The sequence below is a fragment of the Meriones unguiculatus genome, chromosome 11 (genome assembly GCF_030254825.1).
Source record: "Meriones unguiculatus strain TT.TT164.6M chromosome 11, Bangor_MerUng_6.1, whole genome shotgun sequence".
NCBI lineage: Eukaryota > Metazoa > Chordata > Mammalia > Rodentia > Muridae > Meriones > Meriones unguiculatus.
In genome coordinates this window covers 79,905,436-79,923,034 of record NC_083359.1, presented here as the reverse complement: position 1 = coordinate 79,923,034, position 17,599 = coordinate 79,905,436, and the positions used below count along the sequence as shown (strand labels likewise).

General features: G+C 45.1%; 1 protein-coding gene across 3 annotated transcripts in view; it reads right to left on the bottom strand.

Moving 5' to 3' along the window:
• Positions 1 to 17,599, bottom strand: part of Astn1 (astrotactin 1) — a 321,092-nt gene that overhangs the window by 13,152 nt on the left and 290,341 nt on the right. For all 3 annotated transcript variants that reach the window (XM_060364528.1, XM_060364526.1, XM_060364527.1), the window contains exons 18-21: positions 15,385 to 15,518; positions 11,769 to 11,920; positions 10,605 to 10,740; positions 3,911 to 4,011 (exon numbers count right to left, since the gene is read on the bottom strand). In XM_060364528.1, coding sequence (XP_060220511.1) covers positions 3,911 to 4,011; positions 10,605 to 10,740; positions 11,769 to 11,920; positions 15,385 to 15,518 — 523 coding nt within the window. The remainder of the gene's footprint in view (positions 1 to 3,910; positions 4,012 to 10,604; positions 10,741 to 11,768; positions 11,921 to 15,384; positions 15,519 to 17,599) is intronic.

The following is a 17,599-nucleotide window of genomic DNA, read 5'->3' as shown; positions in this document are numbered from 1 at the left end:
AAATCACACATCATTTAAACAGATGAGACCAATGTGACTCTTCCTTCTCCCATGCTCCACATCTAGCCTACTGGCCAATAAATCCTTTGGGTTCTTTCATTAGCACATTGCAGATCAGATCACCTCTTAACAACTGTCTGCTCGTTTCCCTGGTGTTAACATCAGCTTGTCTCTTATCCGTTGCCATAGCCTTCCGGTTCCACTTTAGAATGTTCTTCTTGGTCTGTTTTCACCACAGCAGTAAGAACAACCTCTAAAACATAAGAATCTACTCTGACACTTTTCTGTCCCAAGTCCTCAGGGACATCCCATCACAATCCCAGATACAGTCACTTCCTACCAATGACTAGGCCTCACTAAATCTGTCCAGAGCCCCTGGGAACTCCTACCCAACAGGACCTTCCATGTCTTTCCACAAATGTGACCCCAAGAGTCACAAGCCTTCTTCGTCATCTTCCAACATTCTAAAGCCCAGTCCTGATTTTTTTTTTGAAAGGATCTTTGCAAAGATATTTGGGTGGCTTCCTCCCTCACTTACTTTGCCAAATTCTAGCTTTTTTTCTTTCTCTACCATGTCACATTTATTATCTTTATGACAGGCATCGTTACTTGGAATATGCATTTTATTATTTGGTTACTGTTGCACATTGCCTCTACTGATATAGTTATTTAGGTATTGTATTTTTGCTCCTGGTGCCTAGAACATATATTCAATGAGAACTAAATATTTGTTGGATGATTGATAAATCCATAAAATTGATTACATGATTCTTGAAAATTGATTCTGATTCCAATACTAGGAACTGATAAATATCGGTTCAGTGACTGATACCAGGAGCAAAAACACATCTGTGGGAGAATCAGATAAATGAATGGATGCAATTGTGTGGCATCAAAAATGCTAGGGGAACAAAGGATAAGAAATGGCTAGCCTTCTTTTAGTGAGATTCTATGGGGGACTTTCAGGATGTCTCAACTCAGCTTTCATACTAGACAACAAGCTTTGTCTTATTACTAATACATGTTTGCTTCAGCTCTAGGAGGCTGGTTTCAGTAAAATGGCAGTAAAAACATACCTGCACAGTGGCTTGAGTGCTATGATGTGGTAAAATGGACAGTATCTAGCTTATCTTCGGATAAATGTTAGCGTGAGGGATCGCGTTCTCATGAGGGAGCTGACGGCATACTCCAGGTCAAATTCCTATTTGTCCTTAGATTTAAGCTCAGAGCCAAGTGAGTCATATTTATGAGCACCATCTGGGTGTGAGGGAGGCAAAGCATATGGGGTTTTTCTTTGGTAGAACTGTATTAATTTGCAAGGATGCCCTCAATTAGTCTAACTCATTAATCTCCAGACCTGCTCTGTGCAGGGTGCCTTCCTGGCTGAAGGATAACAGGCCCTGGGATTGCCATGCTGTTCTCTCAACACCAAATTGTCTTCCTGTGCTCCCACGTCCCTTGTCTGGAAGCGGAAGCGGGTAGAGAGCCCACTCAAATATCCTGTCCTAGAACTGGACAGACAGGAGCCCTCCAGAGAAAGACCTGCTCTGTACCACAGGTCCTGTAGCAAGCACCAGGCTGCATCATGTCTCTGCTAATCTCCTTGATGTTTCTTCTTAGCTGGAAGCTCTATGGTAGCCACTGCTTTTCCACAGATTCCAGTAAACACCAAACAGAAAGATACCTTCACAGTGAGTGAGGGTACCATGAATCCCCCCTCCCCCAGACAGTCTCATCTCAAGGTGTGCGAACCAGACTATCTTTATCACTGTGAAGCTTCAGAGACCTTCATGGCTCAGATCCTGTAAACCAGCTCCTCCCCTGCTAGGAAGGAGCACCCATGCCTCCTGCCTGTGGGCACCTGTTCTTGTCTCAGTGGGCATGGCCCGAAATGGGAGAATCTTATCTTCTTTTTGCAGCAGCTCTTTTCGTCACCAGTTTGCAGATACAACGACCTGTTGAGTCTTTTGCCTAATAAAACTCCCAATTTGTCGCAGTAACGTTATCAAAATAAATGGGAATTGTGGTCAGATATGGGCTACAAGTGTGGGTTCCATTAGGTTCTTTGTATCCTCAGGCACCTTATTTACTTTACTCTGAATTTCAATTTTTTTTTCATACGTAAAATAAGGGCATTGTTGTGTTCATTGCTTTATGTATAAACTACTGAGTTTCTATCAGAAGGTAGGCTTTATGCTTGGTTACTAGTAACTGTGATTACTAGTTACTAGTTACTAGTAACTGTTCTTGCACACCCTGTCAGTTGAGCGTTCTGCCTTCTAGCTATTAAGGTCACACAGCGCAGAAAGAGACCTGACTCATACTGTCATGACACTCACTGGCTGGTGCTGTCCAAAGACTGAACGCATCATTATAAAAAAAAAAAAAATGAAAGAAATATCTTAAGGTCAGTACTGTGAGGACACCTAACACTGGTTCTTGTCCTCCTCTACGAGGAATGGACACTTGAGCTGAGTTTTCATGCTGAGATGAGTTACTCATTTGGAAGGTACAGAGCAGTTGAAGTAATGGGCCTAACATATGCAATGACCCTGTAACAGAAGTGAAACCAGTGTGAGAGGAATTGAGGGAAGCAATAGACTTGGGATAAAGAGATCAATGAGGCAGTAGAGAGCTGGCAAGTAAGTAGGTGCTGAAGAAGTAGAAAGGGTCACCCATTAGGTCCCAATGGCCTGTTAAATATTTATGCCGTAAGAAGAATGAAAATCTATGAGTGTATTCATATTAGAAAGTGTTTCATTATGGTCAAATGGCTTTGAAAATACTGTGCCCACCGCATGCCAATAGGGTCCGCTATGAGAATACTTTCCAAGGTTTACAATATTAAAATAGCAGTGGTTTTAGTTAAAGAGCTAGGTAGGCAACTCATTTTGGGTATCCCATTCCTGCTGCAGGAAGCTGTCTTTTCACTTTCCAACAAAACCCTGCCTGCTCACTCTTCAAAAAATAGATAAATGAAAAGTAGTCTAGATCACTTTCCCCAAATGATTTTCATCATTGTGGTGTCACCCTGCAGCATTCCGGGACCATGTCCCTCTTGGTTAAGATGATAGGTACAGAGGCAAGAACTATACGTAAGGTAATGAGATGCATCAGAACGTTAGCTTAGCCATGGTCCATCCCTGACAGGAATCTGCAGAACCAAAGTGCTCAACGTCTTTGTTAATAAAAAGGCTTGGATTTCAGTTCTTCCTAGTAGCTGTCGGTGGTTTACGGTATCACTGTAATTGGTGCTGGAGTCCAGTCGAAGGGGTAAGCAGAACTAAAGAACTCTGGCCTCAGAGATGTGAAAGCTATAGAGCAGGGCATGATGCCAAGACCAGCCAGGGAGCATCTCTCATGTGACAGATGATGACTGAGGAAAAACTTCCTTGTGCACCAGGACTGCTGCCAGTGAGGGAGCTTACACCAAATACACTGAAGGAGTGGCATGTAATAACTCCAAAGTAGAGGGGATTCAGCTGCACTGAAGGAGGGCCTGAGTAACTGCTCAATTCCAAATCTATAGCCTTGAATGCTTTAGTTAGAAACAAACTTTCAGGTGTACAAATTCCCAGGAAGAGCAAGTGATCCATCCATGACCTGAGGGCAGAGAAGATGGGTACTTCTGCATGGACCTAAGCATCTGATTACCTATGAACTTTATCAAAGACTGCTGTTGGTGCCTACCTTGTGGACTGTATGGGATAACGGAGTACAGGGAGAACTTCTGCCAGAGTACAGAGGCACAGCAGTACTGAGAGAAAGCCCAAGGTTCTACCTTGAGCCTGAGTTCTTCCTTCCTGCCACACTCGGTCATTCGGTTTACTCCTCTGGTTACTGGTTCCTTAGGGTGGCGAGGGTAGATGGTTAGACAGTCATCTATATTGATAATTTCAGTGCCTCTTACCTTGGGCTTTGACATCATCCACCACAGGACATGGGGTCTTCACAATCACATCACTCGGCCTGGAGCGTCGCCCTGTGTTGTCTACTCCCCAGAGGGTGAACCTGGCAGAGAGGTAGAAGTGTAGCATTACTAGAGGGAACATGTCTAGGGGCTGGGGTTGAGCAGCATCCTCTGGAGGCCCAGCTTTGTCAGAATAGGGCAGGACCCTGACTGCTCAATCTTACACTTAACTGCCAGCACTCTGGTTAGAAATGTGGACATAGGAGAAAACAAGCAACAGGACAGGAGCCTACCACAGAGGGCCTCTGAAAGACTCTACCTAGCAGTGTATCAAAGCAAATACTAAGACTCATAACCAAACCTTCAGCAGAGTGCAGGGAATCATATGAAAGAAGGGGGAGTTAGTATGACATGGAAAGGATAGGAGCTCCACAAGGACCAAATATATCTGGGCACAAGGGTCTTTTCTGAGACTGACAGTCCACCAAGGACCATGTATGGACATAACCTAGAACCTCTGCTCGGATGTAGCCCATGGTAGCTCAGTAACCAATTGGTTTCCCATAGTAAGGGGAACAGGGACTATTTCTGACAGGAACTCAATGGCGGACTCTTTGACCTCCCCACCCCCCAAGGGAGGAGCAGTCCTGCTAGGCCACAGAGGAGGACTTTGCAGCCAGTCCAGAAGATACCTGATAAAACAGGGTCAGATGAAAGGGGAGGAGGTCCTCCCCTATCAGTTGACTTGGAAAGGGGCAGGGAGGATGGGATTGGGAGGGAATGAGGGAGCAGGATACAGCTGGGATACAGAGTTAGTAAAATGTAACTAATAAAAAAAATTAAAAAAAAAGAGAGAGATGAGTGACATGAAGCCTCTGCTTCCTGTGGGCTGTGGTTGGGACATGTGGGCTTGAATGCTGTCTGATTGGAAACATCGCAGTGAAGGAAACTTCATTTTCACTAGAACTCCCAGGCACAACTGCTGAAAATTCTCAGGCCTAATTTAGACCTGCTGGAAACCCATGCTTTACCACGCCTTGAGACATCTAGGTGACTCATTTTCTTTTTTCTTTAGTTTCTGTTACATGTATGTATGTATATATATGTATATACAGGACAAAAGGCTCACTATGTTGCTCAATCTTAAGGAAGTAATTCATGGCCTCAGATGATACTGTCTCAGCCAAGACACAGCACCTAGCTGCCTTCCAGCTGGTTATGCGGACGCCATTTTTAAGTTGGCAACCTGTCAATTGAGTTCCTGTCAATTAAGTTGGCACTTGATGGGAGAAAGAGCAGATGTCTTTGGAAATGGACGGCTAGAACTTGGATCTAAGGCCATCTTGAGTTACAGTAACCCCTGAGTGCTCGCTTCTCCCTTTCCTATGGTCACAAGCCACCGTGAGAATAAAAGGTGGTGGTGTACACAAAGCCACGGGCTATCACACCACAATGCCCTAGTTCTGCGCTGTTCCATGCCGCCCTGTGCTCCGCTTACAACTTTATGCAAAGACTGAGGAGAAATCCACTGTAGCCAGAGCAAAGGGCCCCCTGGCTTGTGCACGGCTGGACACTCCATCTCCTTTATGCAGCTTCCTCTGTTCCAGTCTGTTCCTCTGTTTCCACGGAGACCTGGAAATCTGGAGGAAAAGTGCTACAGTCCAAAACACTAGGCCCAAGGAACTAACACTGGCTGATGAAACCGATAGAGAAAGGAGAGATCCCAGGGACCTAGCTGTGAAAATAAGCCCCGGCATCAGCCCAGGGCATTTGACAACTAACCGAGCCACCCTGAAGGACGTCACTACCACCTTCCTGCCCCCTTTCTTTGTGCTGTGTTACCACAGGAAGCTGTGTTTACTGGAAAACATGATTATTTATTTTTCTTTTTGTTGGTTTTTGTTGTTCCTCTTGGCAAAGTTACAGGAAGGGAAAAGAGCAAGGGGTCAGGGAAAGAAAGGTAGCCCAGGTTAATCAGGTAAATGCTAGCTGGGCCTTCGATGCCTGAACCTATGAAATAGAAAGAATGAACAATGATTCTTCCAAGAAATGTATTCACCGGACAGAGGACCTCATGCCCACTGTTTCTTCCTCACAAAGAAACACAGAGAACAGTCGGAGCAAAGACCTGAATGCTGAGAGATGCCATGTGCCCTTTTCTTCTCCCCTCAACCTCACATCAATGCAATGGAAGTCTCACATGGGAAGGCTCCACTGTATCAGGACCCCAGGTCTAGTAAAACCTAAAATGTGATGGCCTGCTGAGATCCAAAAGGCATGGGCCAAGTTGTAGCTGTTGAGTGCCTAAGGGGCTCTCTCAGCTGTTGGGTCAGGGCCAAGCATTCAGCTTTCTTTGTCAGACCACCCCAACCATGTTTGCCTCATGCCCTGTCCCTAAGCCCTACCCAATGGCCTTCCCCGGTAGTGCCACCAGCAGCGGCCATTCCCCACCACATGTACCCAGATTCTGAACCGTGCATCTTGCCATCCTTCCCCAGCCACACCTTCCTGGAGAGACTCTGGGGCTACACTGATGCCCCTTGTCCCCACTCCAGCCCTGGCAGCATGAGCTATCCTCTCGCTTGACCCTGTGTGCGTCATCAGCTTCTTGGCCCTGTTTCTAGAATTGGTCCTCAGACCCTCAAACCTGCAGCTGGCACACCTGACCTTTGGGAACCAGCTCCATTTCTGAGTCTAATTTGTTAAGCCAGTCTTAGAGCACGTTCAGCCAGGGGTCCATGATACCAGGGGATACTCCCATGCTGACTTCCACCTGCATGACTTCCATGCCAAACCATGTTCTCTGTGACCGCCCCAACAGTCTGTGAAGCAGGAAATCCCTGGGGTTCAGTATGGAACAAATCTATCCTTGGGGAATCTGAGGCACTTTTACGGGAAGTGGCACGTGTTTTTCTTCTGCTTGGGCTCCAAGGTTTGGTGATCGCTGTAGACCCCATCAGCTCTAGAAGCTGTCCCAGGGAGAGCCAGGAGATCAAAACCCTGACCTTTGCAGGTGGATATCCCAGGCTGGCATGGGCCTGGCCTTGGGTTGCAAGCCTATCCTTGTTGCCCCCTGTGTTCACAGGTAGCAGATTTTCTTCCATCAGCCCTGAGACTCTAGGCAAGGCGACAGTGTGGCTACTGCCGCCTTCCAGGAAGCTGAAGGCGTCAACCTCAACTCCTATGTCTGGAGCCACTATTTGTAGCCCATCATAATCTAATCCTGCACTATTAACTCTTAAGTTTCCCTGGACTAGGACACCCTAGTCTTTGGGTACCAAACTGGCTGCCAGGTGGAGCCCGTCTTTCAGGGCCTGGGATGGAGTCAGCCTCCAGCTATTCCACACTCCAGGAAGCTCTGCTTCCTCCCTGGTCTTGGTGTAAGTTCAGGCTACCTTGTGTCAGAGCTTGAGCTACGACAAGACAAGGATGCCTCTGTCTGCATTAAGTCTCATGTACTCTGAAGGGCGGTTAGCATAAAATGCAAGCTGAAATAATCTCTGACCAGTTAACAGCACATTTCATTTTTAATATAAGGCGGATATTAAGAAAGGAAATACCTCACACAGCCTTCCAAGTACAGACAGAGCTTGACCTTAAGAACTGTTCCTCAGCAGTCCCAGCCTCCCCCCACACCACTCCTGCCACCCCCGCCCCAGACACTGAGAGGCAGCCAGGGTATTTGACTACTAAATGCTGGGGGAGGGGGAAGGGACACTTTCCTTATTTTCATGTGGAAATGCCACGTGCTGTCATTTCAGGAAGGCCTTCTCTGCTTGTTGTTAGCATTTTCTTCCTGCCACAGCACTCTCCTCAGACAGCAAGAGGGTTAGCTGGAATTACTGACAGAGGAGATAAGCCTCGCTCCAGATCCAGAGGGCTCATGTCTAAGTCCGTTTATTGCTTCTTCCAAAGCTTCTGGGCTTCTTCCCCAGCCACAGGCTGGGACCTCTCAGTGCGTAGTTAGCAACGTGGTGATGACACGGTGGAGGCATGTGTGCGTGGGAACTGACACAGGCTGGCTCTGGCCCCAGGACTGCTCTCTAAAGGTCTGGAGCCTAACACTAAGGAAGATCGTAAGCCTGTCGGGGGCTGGCTGTAGGGCTGGCTGCGTCACCTGATGCTTTCTTGTTTTCCTCCTGCCAGTGTGGTGACTTTTGCTGATCCTGTGACTCAGACACCTTTTTCTATCACCTCAGAGATGTGCTCAGAAACGGATGGGCTCTCCCACAGGTGTTGTGGTGAGAGGGTCGTGGGAAAGGGTGTTATTCTCCTCCCCACTCTAAAATGAAGATGTTGGATCCGGAACACTTTACGGAGTTCTCTACTGTGTTTGTGTCATGTGGTCCACCCTCAGAATGCTTCTCTAGTGCCATTAGGTGAAACATCCGACAAAGAAAGCCAGCTGAAACACAGACGTAACATCTTCATCTCCATTGAAGACCAGCCTTTGCTTTAGAATGCCGGAGGATGTGTCCAGATCCTGCCAGAATAACCTGGGGTGACCTGGAAGTAAGGTCCAGTGTGTGGAAAAGAACAAATGCCACTTCAGCCTTTAGCCATTTTTTTTTAAACAGCCCTAGCTGTATAATTCTGGGGAAGTTATTCGATTCTAAGGAAGCTCAGTTTCTTCAGCTATAAAATGGGGACAAGTATAGTCACACAGGGCCAAATCTCCATAAATGACGACTACCTTCCTCCTAATTTATAAGAAAACTCAGGTGCAGAAAAGCTAAGGGTCCTATTTAAAGTCACTTTATAGTTAGACACAAAACCAGGCTAAGCAGGCTGCTCTCTGCACCAGGGTTAAAAACACAAATAACCCTTACACCTCAACAGAGAGGGGTGTTTCTAGCCTAGGTCACGATTTTCTCACACGGTGGTGGGTGTTAGGTCCAGGCCTAACCCCTCGTTAGTCTGCCGGGACCTAGGAACATCTTCTCTCTGCGCTAAGGCAAGAAGAGCCTGTCACAGAGGGTTAGGAAGTGGCATCTGAGTGTCAGCTAGCTTTTCCAGCAATCTGCAGTGCCACCTAGTGGACACCGGCTGTCCTTTAGCCTGGTATGCGTCTCCCACTTCTGTAATCAACGTTGACAGGAAGTAGGGGATTCACAAAACATAGGAAGTGAACACCAGAAGACCACCAAGGATGCCAAATGTGGGAGAGGATCTTCACCTCACGCCCTTGACCAGGAAACAAAGCCTAATCAGGCCAGCACAGAGAAGGTTCTAGACTTGGTAATGGCCTTTCTGAAGGAGCTGGGCCCACCTTTTGCTCCTGGAGAACTTCTAACCTCCTAACTGACAAGTAGGATGTACTGATAGGCGTTAGTGTGCCCTTTTTATACATGATCATATGAGTCCCATTGATTTAGAGATTTTTTTTTTTTAAAGCAGATTGATGATCTTCAGTCCCAGGTCTGTGTTTCTTCACATTCAGCCCTTCCTTTGACCACAGCTATCCAATATCAAGAGAACTGTTACGGATCATGGCATCCTTGCCCCAGGAGCAGACAGATGTCTCTGCTGTTGGCATTGTCATCCTTGTGTGTACATCCATTCCAGAATCTCATCACTTATCTTTATCTATTTCACTTGTATCCTGAACATCCCTAAGTGACACCTCCTATTTCTATATGGAAGATACGCAGCTGAATCTCTAAGTTCGTCAGAATCAATGACACTCAGATTTCTAGTGCTTTCTGTCTTTGAACTCCTTAAGAGAGGAAGTGGAGATGATTTATTCTGGAAACCTTGACTCTATGCCTGTGACCTCATCTGTAAACTGTTAGATGTTTTTCATACTGATGGGGTCAAAAAGCTTCCAAACTGAATCATTATGAATTCTGCGTTAGACCCTGAATTTTTCCAACATGACTTAGATTCTATCACCATATCTCCTCTTTTGGCATCTTTTATGTCTCTGCTCACAAATATTTTACAGTTGTTCCCAGAGAACAGGAAGGGATGGGAAGAGTTCACAGAGAACATAGGGATGTTCCAAGCATGCTGATATAACTCACTATATTTTCTTTGAAGAAAAATGCTGACCAGTTCTAAATGCTATAAATTATTTCAGAGCCACTAGAGATGGCTTTCTAAAGCACAGTTCTTGGCATTGTCCTCCTTCCTAAAAAAATAAAAAAAAAAAACCCTTTTTTTTTCTCTGACAAACAGCATTCACTCTAGTCTCCCAGGTTCATTTTCCTCCACTGCTTTATTTACCGTCTGCTTTAGACCTCTTGACCACCCACTGCTTCCCTTCACGTCTCTCTACCTTTGCTCTGGGGGGGGGGGTGTCTTATCTTGCATCACAGTAGCTATTGAATTCTATATAATCTGTTATAGAATCTATTTAGAATTAATCACTTTCCCTTTTTCTTCCCAGCATGTCCCTGGCCTTTCTAATTAACATGTATTCCTATCTATCTATCTATCTATCTGTCTATCTATCTATCTACCTATCTATCTCCTCTGCATATTGTAAACTCTTTTATGACAAGACTTCTTCCAGAAGTTTCTCCACAATGCCTATCGAGACATAACTGCAGAGGCAAAAAAAAAAAAAAAAAAAAAAGAAAGAAAGAAAGAAAGAATCTCTGAAAGTCCCTGAAGGAACTTGGGCAACAAAGGGGAGCCAGCAAAGATCCTGGAACTTTCTGGGTAAGGAATCATTAAGGTGTGTGCTACTTACATGTAGATGGTATCAGGTTCCAGGCATCGGATGATAAGAGAAATTGTGGTGAGCTGCTTGTCTGGCACCTGAGATGGCATGGCACATGGGGCCTTTGCTCCAGAGATGATGTCATCTACAAAGCTCAGCACTGTTTCTGCACAAAGGAAAAAGAATGGGAGAAGCGTGAGAAACAGTGATGTCCGTACAATGGGCAACGCGATTGAGAACTTGCTAAAACTTCTTAATTTGTAGTGGAGAAAGGAGCCCTGGGAGAAGATAATTTTTGCTAATGGTTTCTCTGTTAGCCAATCAGCTGAGAGCCACTTGTCCGGCATTAGCTCAAGGACTACTAAGGAAAAATGCATAGGCCACATTTGCGAAATTTTCCATGAAACACCTTGACATTTATGGAGAACAGTTGTGCTAGTCCTGGGAGCCTAACATACCTACATACCAAGGAACAGCCTCAGAAACAGCAGTGAGAGCTCTCCATGCCCAAAAGATGTTTCTCCAAACCTCATCACCATGGACCTTCACTAGAAGTTCTTAGATTATGGCCCTCCTCATTCCCAACAAGGGCCATATTTTATGGGAAAGTCCTAGGATTACTTATGCTGGCTTTTCTCTATGTGTTGGTAGTAGAGTCGTAAGGCATGGGACTTTTATTTCTGTGGGTTATTTCTACTCGTGGAAGGCTTCCCTTTTCTCTCAGGACTTGACAAAAGTCAGTTTGCTTTAGGACAAGACATGGATCAAGAGCATCTGTTTGCACATGCCTTTGCCTAGAGGGGGTTATTAGCAAAGGAATCTTTTTTTTTTTTCTGTAATCATGGCAGCGGTTAGCAGAGAATTGTTTCTTAATTGTGGGCTAGGGTAACTAGTGGACGTTGTTGTTGCTTGAGAGTGTGCCTCGAGGCAATGAAACGGACACCTCTTTTTATAAATACAAGAAAAGCAAAATCAAAACAAGACTTTGTCAGATGCTCACCATGCAAAAACTCTTAAGTAGACAAGATGGCTACTGCCTGGAAGAGACAACACTTGTGACTTTTCTGTGCTTCTCTGTGCTTCCCTGAAATATTGGGGACATGAAGCAATGGCACAAGGCAGAGCATACTTTTCCTCTTTTACTTTTACTGCCTTGGAATAAGACTTGCCCCAGGGGGTGGAGACGGTGCTCACCTGTCTCTACTTTGGAGTGCTCCATCCGGTCAGTGACTTTCTCTTGCCTGATCAGGTAGTCTACGATCTGCACTCCAATTGGTGGCTCCGAATGTTCCCACTCCAGGACAACAAGGGTGCTGCTGGGTTCGTGTACCGTGGAAAGTCTCAGCCTGAGTGCAGAAAGGAAGAAACATGAGATGGGGACCCAGCTGAGACCTGTGCCAGTCTTTAGCCATCTTCTCAACTACCTCATTACAAACTCTTCTTACAATGACTACTCTAGTCTCTGAAGCACTTGTCTCTCTTTCACTAGATGCTAAGGCTCCCAAAGCCCTAGGTCTATGTTTGGATCTTGTGACTGAATACATAACATAAGTAAATATGCAAAGATCAATGAAGGTCTACATGGTATATTTGTTTGGGAACTGGGATGTACTGATAGGTTTCTTTTATATAGTTTAAAACATAAATTCTGGGTTTTCTCTCAAGGAACTCCGAGCAAATATTATGCAATATGTACGTCAAAGCCCACTGAAGGTGTCACCAAGAGAACATTGCATCAATAGCAGCGCAGTTAAAGTTCTATAACCATTAGGCTCTGGCAGGCCCTGCTTCCCCTGACACTTGTTCTGATACGCTCTCCTCTCCAGTCCACCTGCTGACTGAACTTCAGAACAGGCTCTTTGTAGAAGTGATGCTCAAGGGAGAAAGATGCCCAACTTGCCACATTCTCTTTGGGGTGATACCCCACGTCTGCTGCTCAGGACCTGATGTCAGTTTCTGTCTGTCCTTTTGGGTGCTTCTGAACCCTGGCTCCTACTTCAGTTCCCAGTTTGTCTTTATTTTCAGTTCACAGTCACTTCATTCTCTTCAAGCTGTCTTTTGAACACCGCCCACCTTGCTGTCTTAAACCCCTCTGCGCTGTATAGAGATTCAGTAATCAATGCTGATGTTCACTGGTGTGGCTCTCCTGCCTGTCCAAGTGTTTTCAGTTTGCTTCCTTGCTCTGACTTCTTGTGTGTGGCTCAGGTTTCCTTCTTGCTTCCAAGTCCTTATTTCTCTTCAGACATCTAGACTGTGAGTGTTTTCCCAGTTTCTGCTCACTCTTGTCCTCCTCTCTCACAATATCCCTAGCATTCACCCACATCTTTGTCCTTGGTTCTTCTATGTCAAACGAGTCTGCAAGCACAGCCTTCTACCTTCTATTCATCTCACAGGCGCTTCTCATGGTCTCAAGACCCAAAGGACAAGACAGCACAGCTGCAGCACACCAACTGACCTGTAATATCCAGCTTCACCTCAACACCTAGGTTCTTACGTTTATTGGTTGGAAGGCTACGTGTGGGTGTGCACAAACCCACCCCAACCCATCTTTTGTGCAATTTGATAAGTACCTGAAATGTACGATCATTCATGTGCTGAAACTTTCACATGAAATCAAGGGATGCTGTTTTGGGAATAAGGAGCAGTTTGACTAGTAGGAAGATAATAAGAAACACATGGTCATCTGCTAGCAGCTACCATGAAGGAGTGCATAGTTTGCATATGACATTAGGATGGAATAGACCCAAAACAGTGCGGATATTGACAAATTCATTAATTAGAGTCATATGCAGAATGCTATTTTGAAGAAGAAAAGAACATTAGGAAGCTTAAGTTAGTAACTAAACTTTCTGAGAACTCAGTTTCTGTGAAAATATGAACTAAGGCCAGCTCCTATTGAGAAAGAGAAGTGTGTATGATTTACATGGACTTATGTAAAAGGAGAATACACTTCTATTTCTAACTACAAATCAAAAAATAAGACTTGCATAAAATAAAATAAAAGCTGTTACTAAGAAAAGTGATCAGAGCTGACAAGAAAAGCATAGTTTTAATATACATTTCTTGTGTATGATACCTTGATCTTTAGGTATCACATTTGGTTAATACATGCTTAGAAATGAAATCAGCCTTAAGGTATCATGGCTGGATCTTGGGTCCCTTGGTTTGACAGTTTCCAGATTACCTTTTTACAGTAGCTATCTTACCTGGTGAATCCATCTAACAGTGACTGATTTTCTTCTTTCTTTCTTTCTTCCTTCCTTCCTTCCTTCCTTCCTTCCTTCCTTCCTTCCTTCCTCCCTTCCTTCTTCCCTTTCTTCCTCCCTCCTTTCTTCCCTTCCTTCCTTCATTTCCTCCTTCCTTCCTTCCTTTCGTTCTTTCTTTCTTTTTCTGATTAGAAACTTGTTTTATTTTGATTCAGGTACTCAAGCTACAACTACAAAGAGCAGGAAAGCAATGGCCAGACTATTCAAAGGCACATACATAAGGAAGAAATTGGCTTGTAGTGATGGTTCGTTGGTAAATGTTACCCTCTTTCTCGGTTTTCTTCTCCTTCAATTCTATTTCTTTGATATCTATCCTTACCTGCAGTCATGTCAGAGAGCAGCCCCTACCTGTAGATTCCTGCTATGGTCCACTGTTCTATGTAATTAGACCTCTATCTACTGCAGGTCTTAATTCTCGCTCTGGGCCTCCCTAGCCTTATGAATCCATGGGAACATCTTCCACTGCCCTGTCCTACCAGCACTATGTCACAGAAATAACACTGTGTTCCTCACCCCTGTGGAAGACCAACCTGAATTCCAACATGTGCCCTCTCCCCTCATCTTGGCCAGTTATGTTTAAATGTCTTCTGAGGGGTTAGGAATTCAGACGTGTTCGTTCTCAGCCAGCTCTGCAGAAGCCCATGTAGCCCTTCAGTGCAGACATTCCCTCGTGTCTGCTCCAGGCCTTCAGTGTGTGTTGCTTACAGATCACCCTTCCTCCCAGCTGTGACTCCATCTACCATTTTTCTGAGATTGGTTGAAATATTGTTATCTCTAGGTTTTAGTTGTTTTTTTTTTCAATTTTTTCACAGAGTTCTACCTGTCCCCTTGCCTACTAAATATCTATACAATTATCCCTTAATAGCTCACAGGCAAGTCCTCTTTCTCCTTAACTCTGCATACCTCCCAATGGGTCCTTTCTCACCCATGGCTCACCCCCATAGTTAAACAGTCTCCATGCCCTGTTGGTTTTAACTCAAGATTATTTGTTTTATTTTCTCTCATATCACGGTTGCTCTCAGCCGTGAGCTGCTTCCTGCTCTATAACTTGGGAAAAATTCAAGCCTGTTGAAGTCAGTTCCTTGTCTATTAATTGAAGGTGTGGCAATAAGAGTGCTTACTTGCCTGGCACCCAGGAAGTCACTGAGAAGCGGTAGTATTGTTGGTCTTGTTCTGCCCTCCCTGTTGATCTCTAACTTTCTCCATAGCAACAGTACTGCTACTCACATGATCTTCTACCCATGCTGTCTTACCTTGTCCTCTGTATGAGAGAAGTTTAATTGCTATTTGCTCCATAAAGTCTTTATCATTGCCCAAATGCAGGCTCAAAGAACAGCTCTTCACACTACTTCCTGTAAACAGCTTGTGTGCCTGCTCCTTCTATCATACTGAAAGTTCCCGATGGCAGGAACTGTGCCACGTTTATCTCTCTGATTCCCAGCACTCAGCTGGTTACTTTGAGACTAGCATCTGCTTGCTCCTTCTTTTGCATAATGGTGCTGAAGGCATGCATGAAGGGGAGGGGCATGGGAAGGGAGCCATACACGGGCTGTGGGAGGGGCGCACAGGTAGGAAGTCCATCCGCTCCAAAAGCAGTTGAGTCACATCGACACCAGTCCTCAATGACATCGCCAGTCCCTGAACACCAGAGAGAGCTCATGGTGGCCTCCTGTAAGAGCTGAACAACAACAACAAAGCAAAGAGTAAGTGTTAAGAAGCCAGGGCTGCATGTTCTTTATCAGAAGACCTAGCATCAGGGTCCTATGTGGTCCTAAGTCACCTTCAGAGAAAGGGTGCCATTCTCCAGTTTGTAACCGTGTCCCAGAAAATGGAATATGGGTGTAACCTCAGCCCTAGAGGAGGACATCTGGGGTATCCTACAGTTAAGAGTTCTCACCTTATAAACTGAGTGCAGTGACACATGCCTGTAATGCCAGCATTTGAAGGCAGGAGGATCAGAGGTTAGAAGTCAGTTAGATATAAGTTTGAGACCTCTCCTGGCTAGAAATGCTGTCTCAGTAATTAATAATAAGTAAGTAAGTAAATAAATAAACAAATAAGAGATTTCACTTTGAAAGGAAGTCAGTTTCCACTACTGCCACACACACACACGCACCCCAACTGTACTCTAAAACAGCTCATTGTGTGGGCTCTAGTAACAATGACTCTTCACCACACATCTCTGCCTGGCCTGTGTTTGCTATTCTTCCTTCCACCCAGAGGCACATTGCCCTCTGTCAAATGCCTCTCTGAATCCATACCTGCCCTGTTCATCCTGCCCTAGTCCTTCATGGCCCCTCAGCCTGTTTTGTGATCCACTTTAAATATGTACATGGTTCTGTGTTGGGGTGCGATTAGGTGTCAGGCATCTTTCTTAGACTGTGATAGGAGAAGCTGTGGGATATAAAGCCTGAATTCTGAATCTACATCAGTCCTCTGTGGATGGGAACCTTGGCTCTGTCAATCAGTGCCTGTGACCTTAGAGAATCTACATAAACTCACTTTCTTTATTCTGACAAAAATACCGCTTTCCTAATAGGGATGTTACGACAATTAAGTGAAACAATCTATGCCAGCGAGAGAATTATGTGCCACACTGATACACATTATTGTTTTTGAATGACAGCGTTGAACCTGACATAGAACCTTATAAAAATTACAGTCTTGCATAGTTCTTCACATGAAGTAATTTCATGGAGATGTTTGCTGTGGAATAAAAGAACCAAAGATAAATTCAGACCTAAGAGGCAAGAGCATTTATGACAGGGGCAATTCTCTGGCAAATGAGCAGATCCTGTGAGTGATGACCTCTCACAAGGCTCTTGCTCCCTCAACTCAGAGAGCCTAAGGGTGAGGGTTCCAGGCCATCTTAAGTTCAGAGCTGTGTCTCTGGGGCCTTGACAGCTTCAGCCTGGGTTTTCTAATGATTTTCTCTCCTCTGTTCTTGTGCCAGCTTGTCCACACTGGTAAGTTAGGGAAAGGGGAGACAGCTGTCCTGTAGCAGTTCAGTCTCTAAATCACAAGGAAAAGAAGGAAATGCAGGAAGGAAAGAGAGGGACAGAGGAAGAGAAGAAAGGGGAGGGGAAAAGGGATATCAGTCCATAAATAGAAATAGTTATGATTTGTGTTGTGTTTTTCTAGTTCATAAGGCCCTTTTAGATACTCACTCTTGGGTAGATGGTAATAATATCTTACAGTGAAGAACTCTGAGAGTGACAGATAGGTACTTGCCCAGGGTCATAGGCTAGTGAGGGAGGGAGTGGCAGGGACTGGGCCCTGCCTGGCTTGCCGGACTCAGGCTCCTCCCAATACGTGCTCTTAATGAATACCGAGTCCGCCAGCAAGCTTATGCTTTTCTGACTGAAGTTCAAATCCAAAGGTGAACTTTTTAAAACTAGGAAGACAGACTCTTTGAGACAGACAGAATAAAAACGGGGTTGTGCCTGCCGTTTGATGCAGTCCCCAGCCAATGAATGTTCGCTAACCACCTATAAGGGGCCATTTCCTGTGCTAAGCACGGAGGATGCAGTGACGCAAAAGAAGACACATATGGCCCCTGTCTGTATAAATGTTGCAGCTAGAGAATAAACAAGCAAACTGGAATCATGTAACTACTCGAAGCCCACAGTTGTGTTGTGGGATCCAAAGGAAAAGGTGAAGCACTATGGGTGCATGCAGCAGCAGGAAGCTGCAAGGAGGTATTCAGCTGCAAACAAGAATGGAATCCCCCATTTGGGGGGAAATGGGTAGCACTGGAGG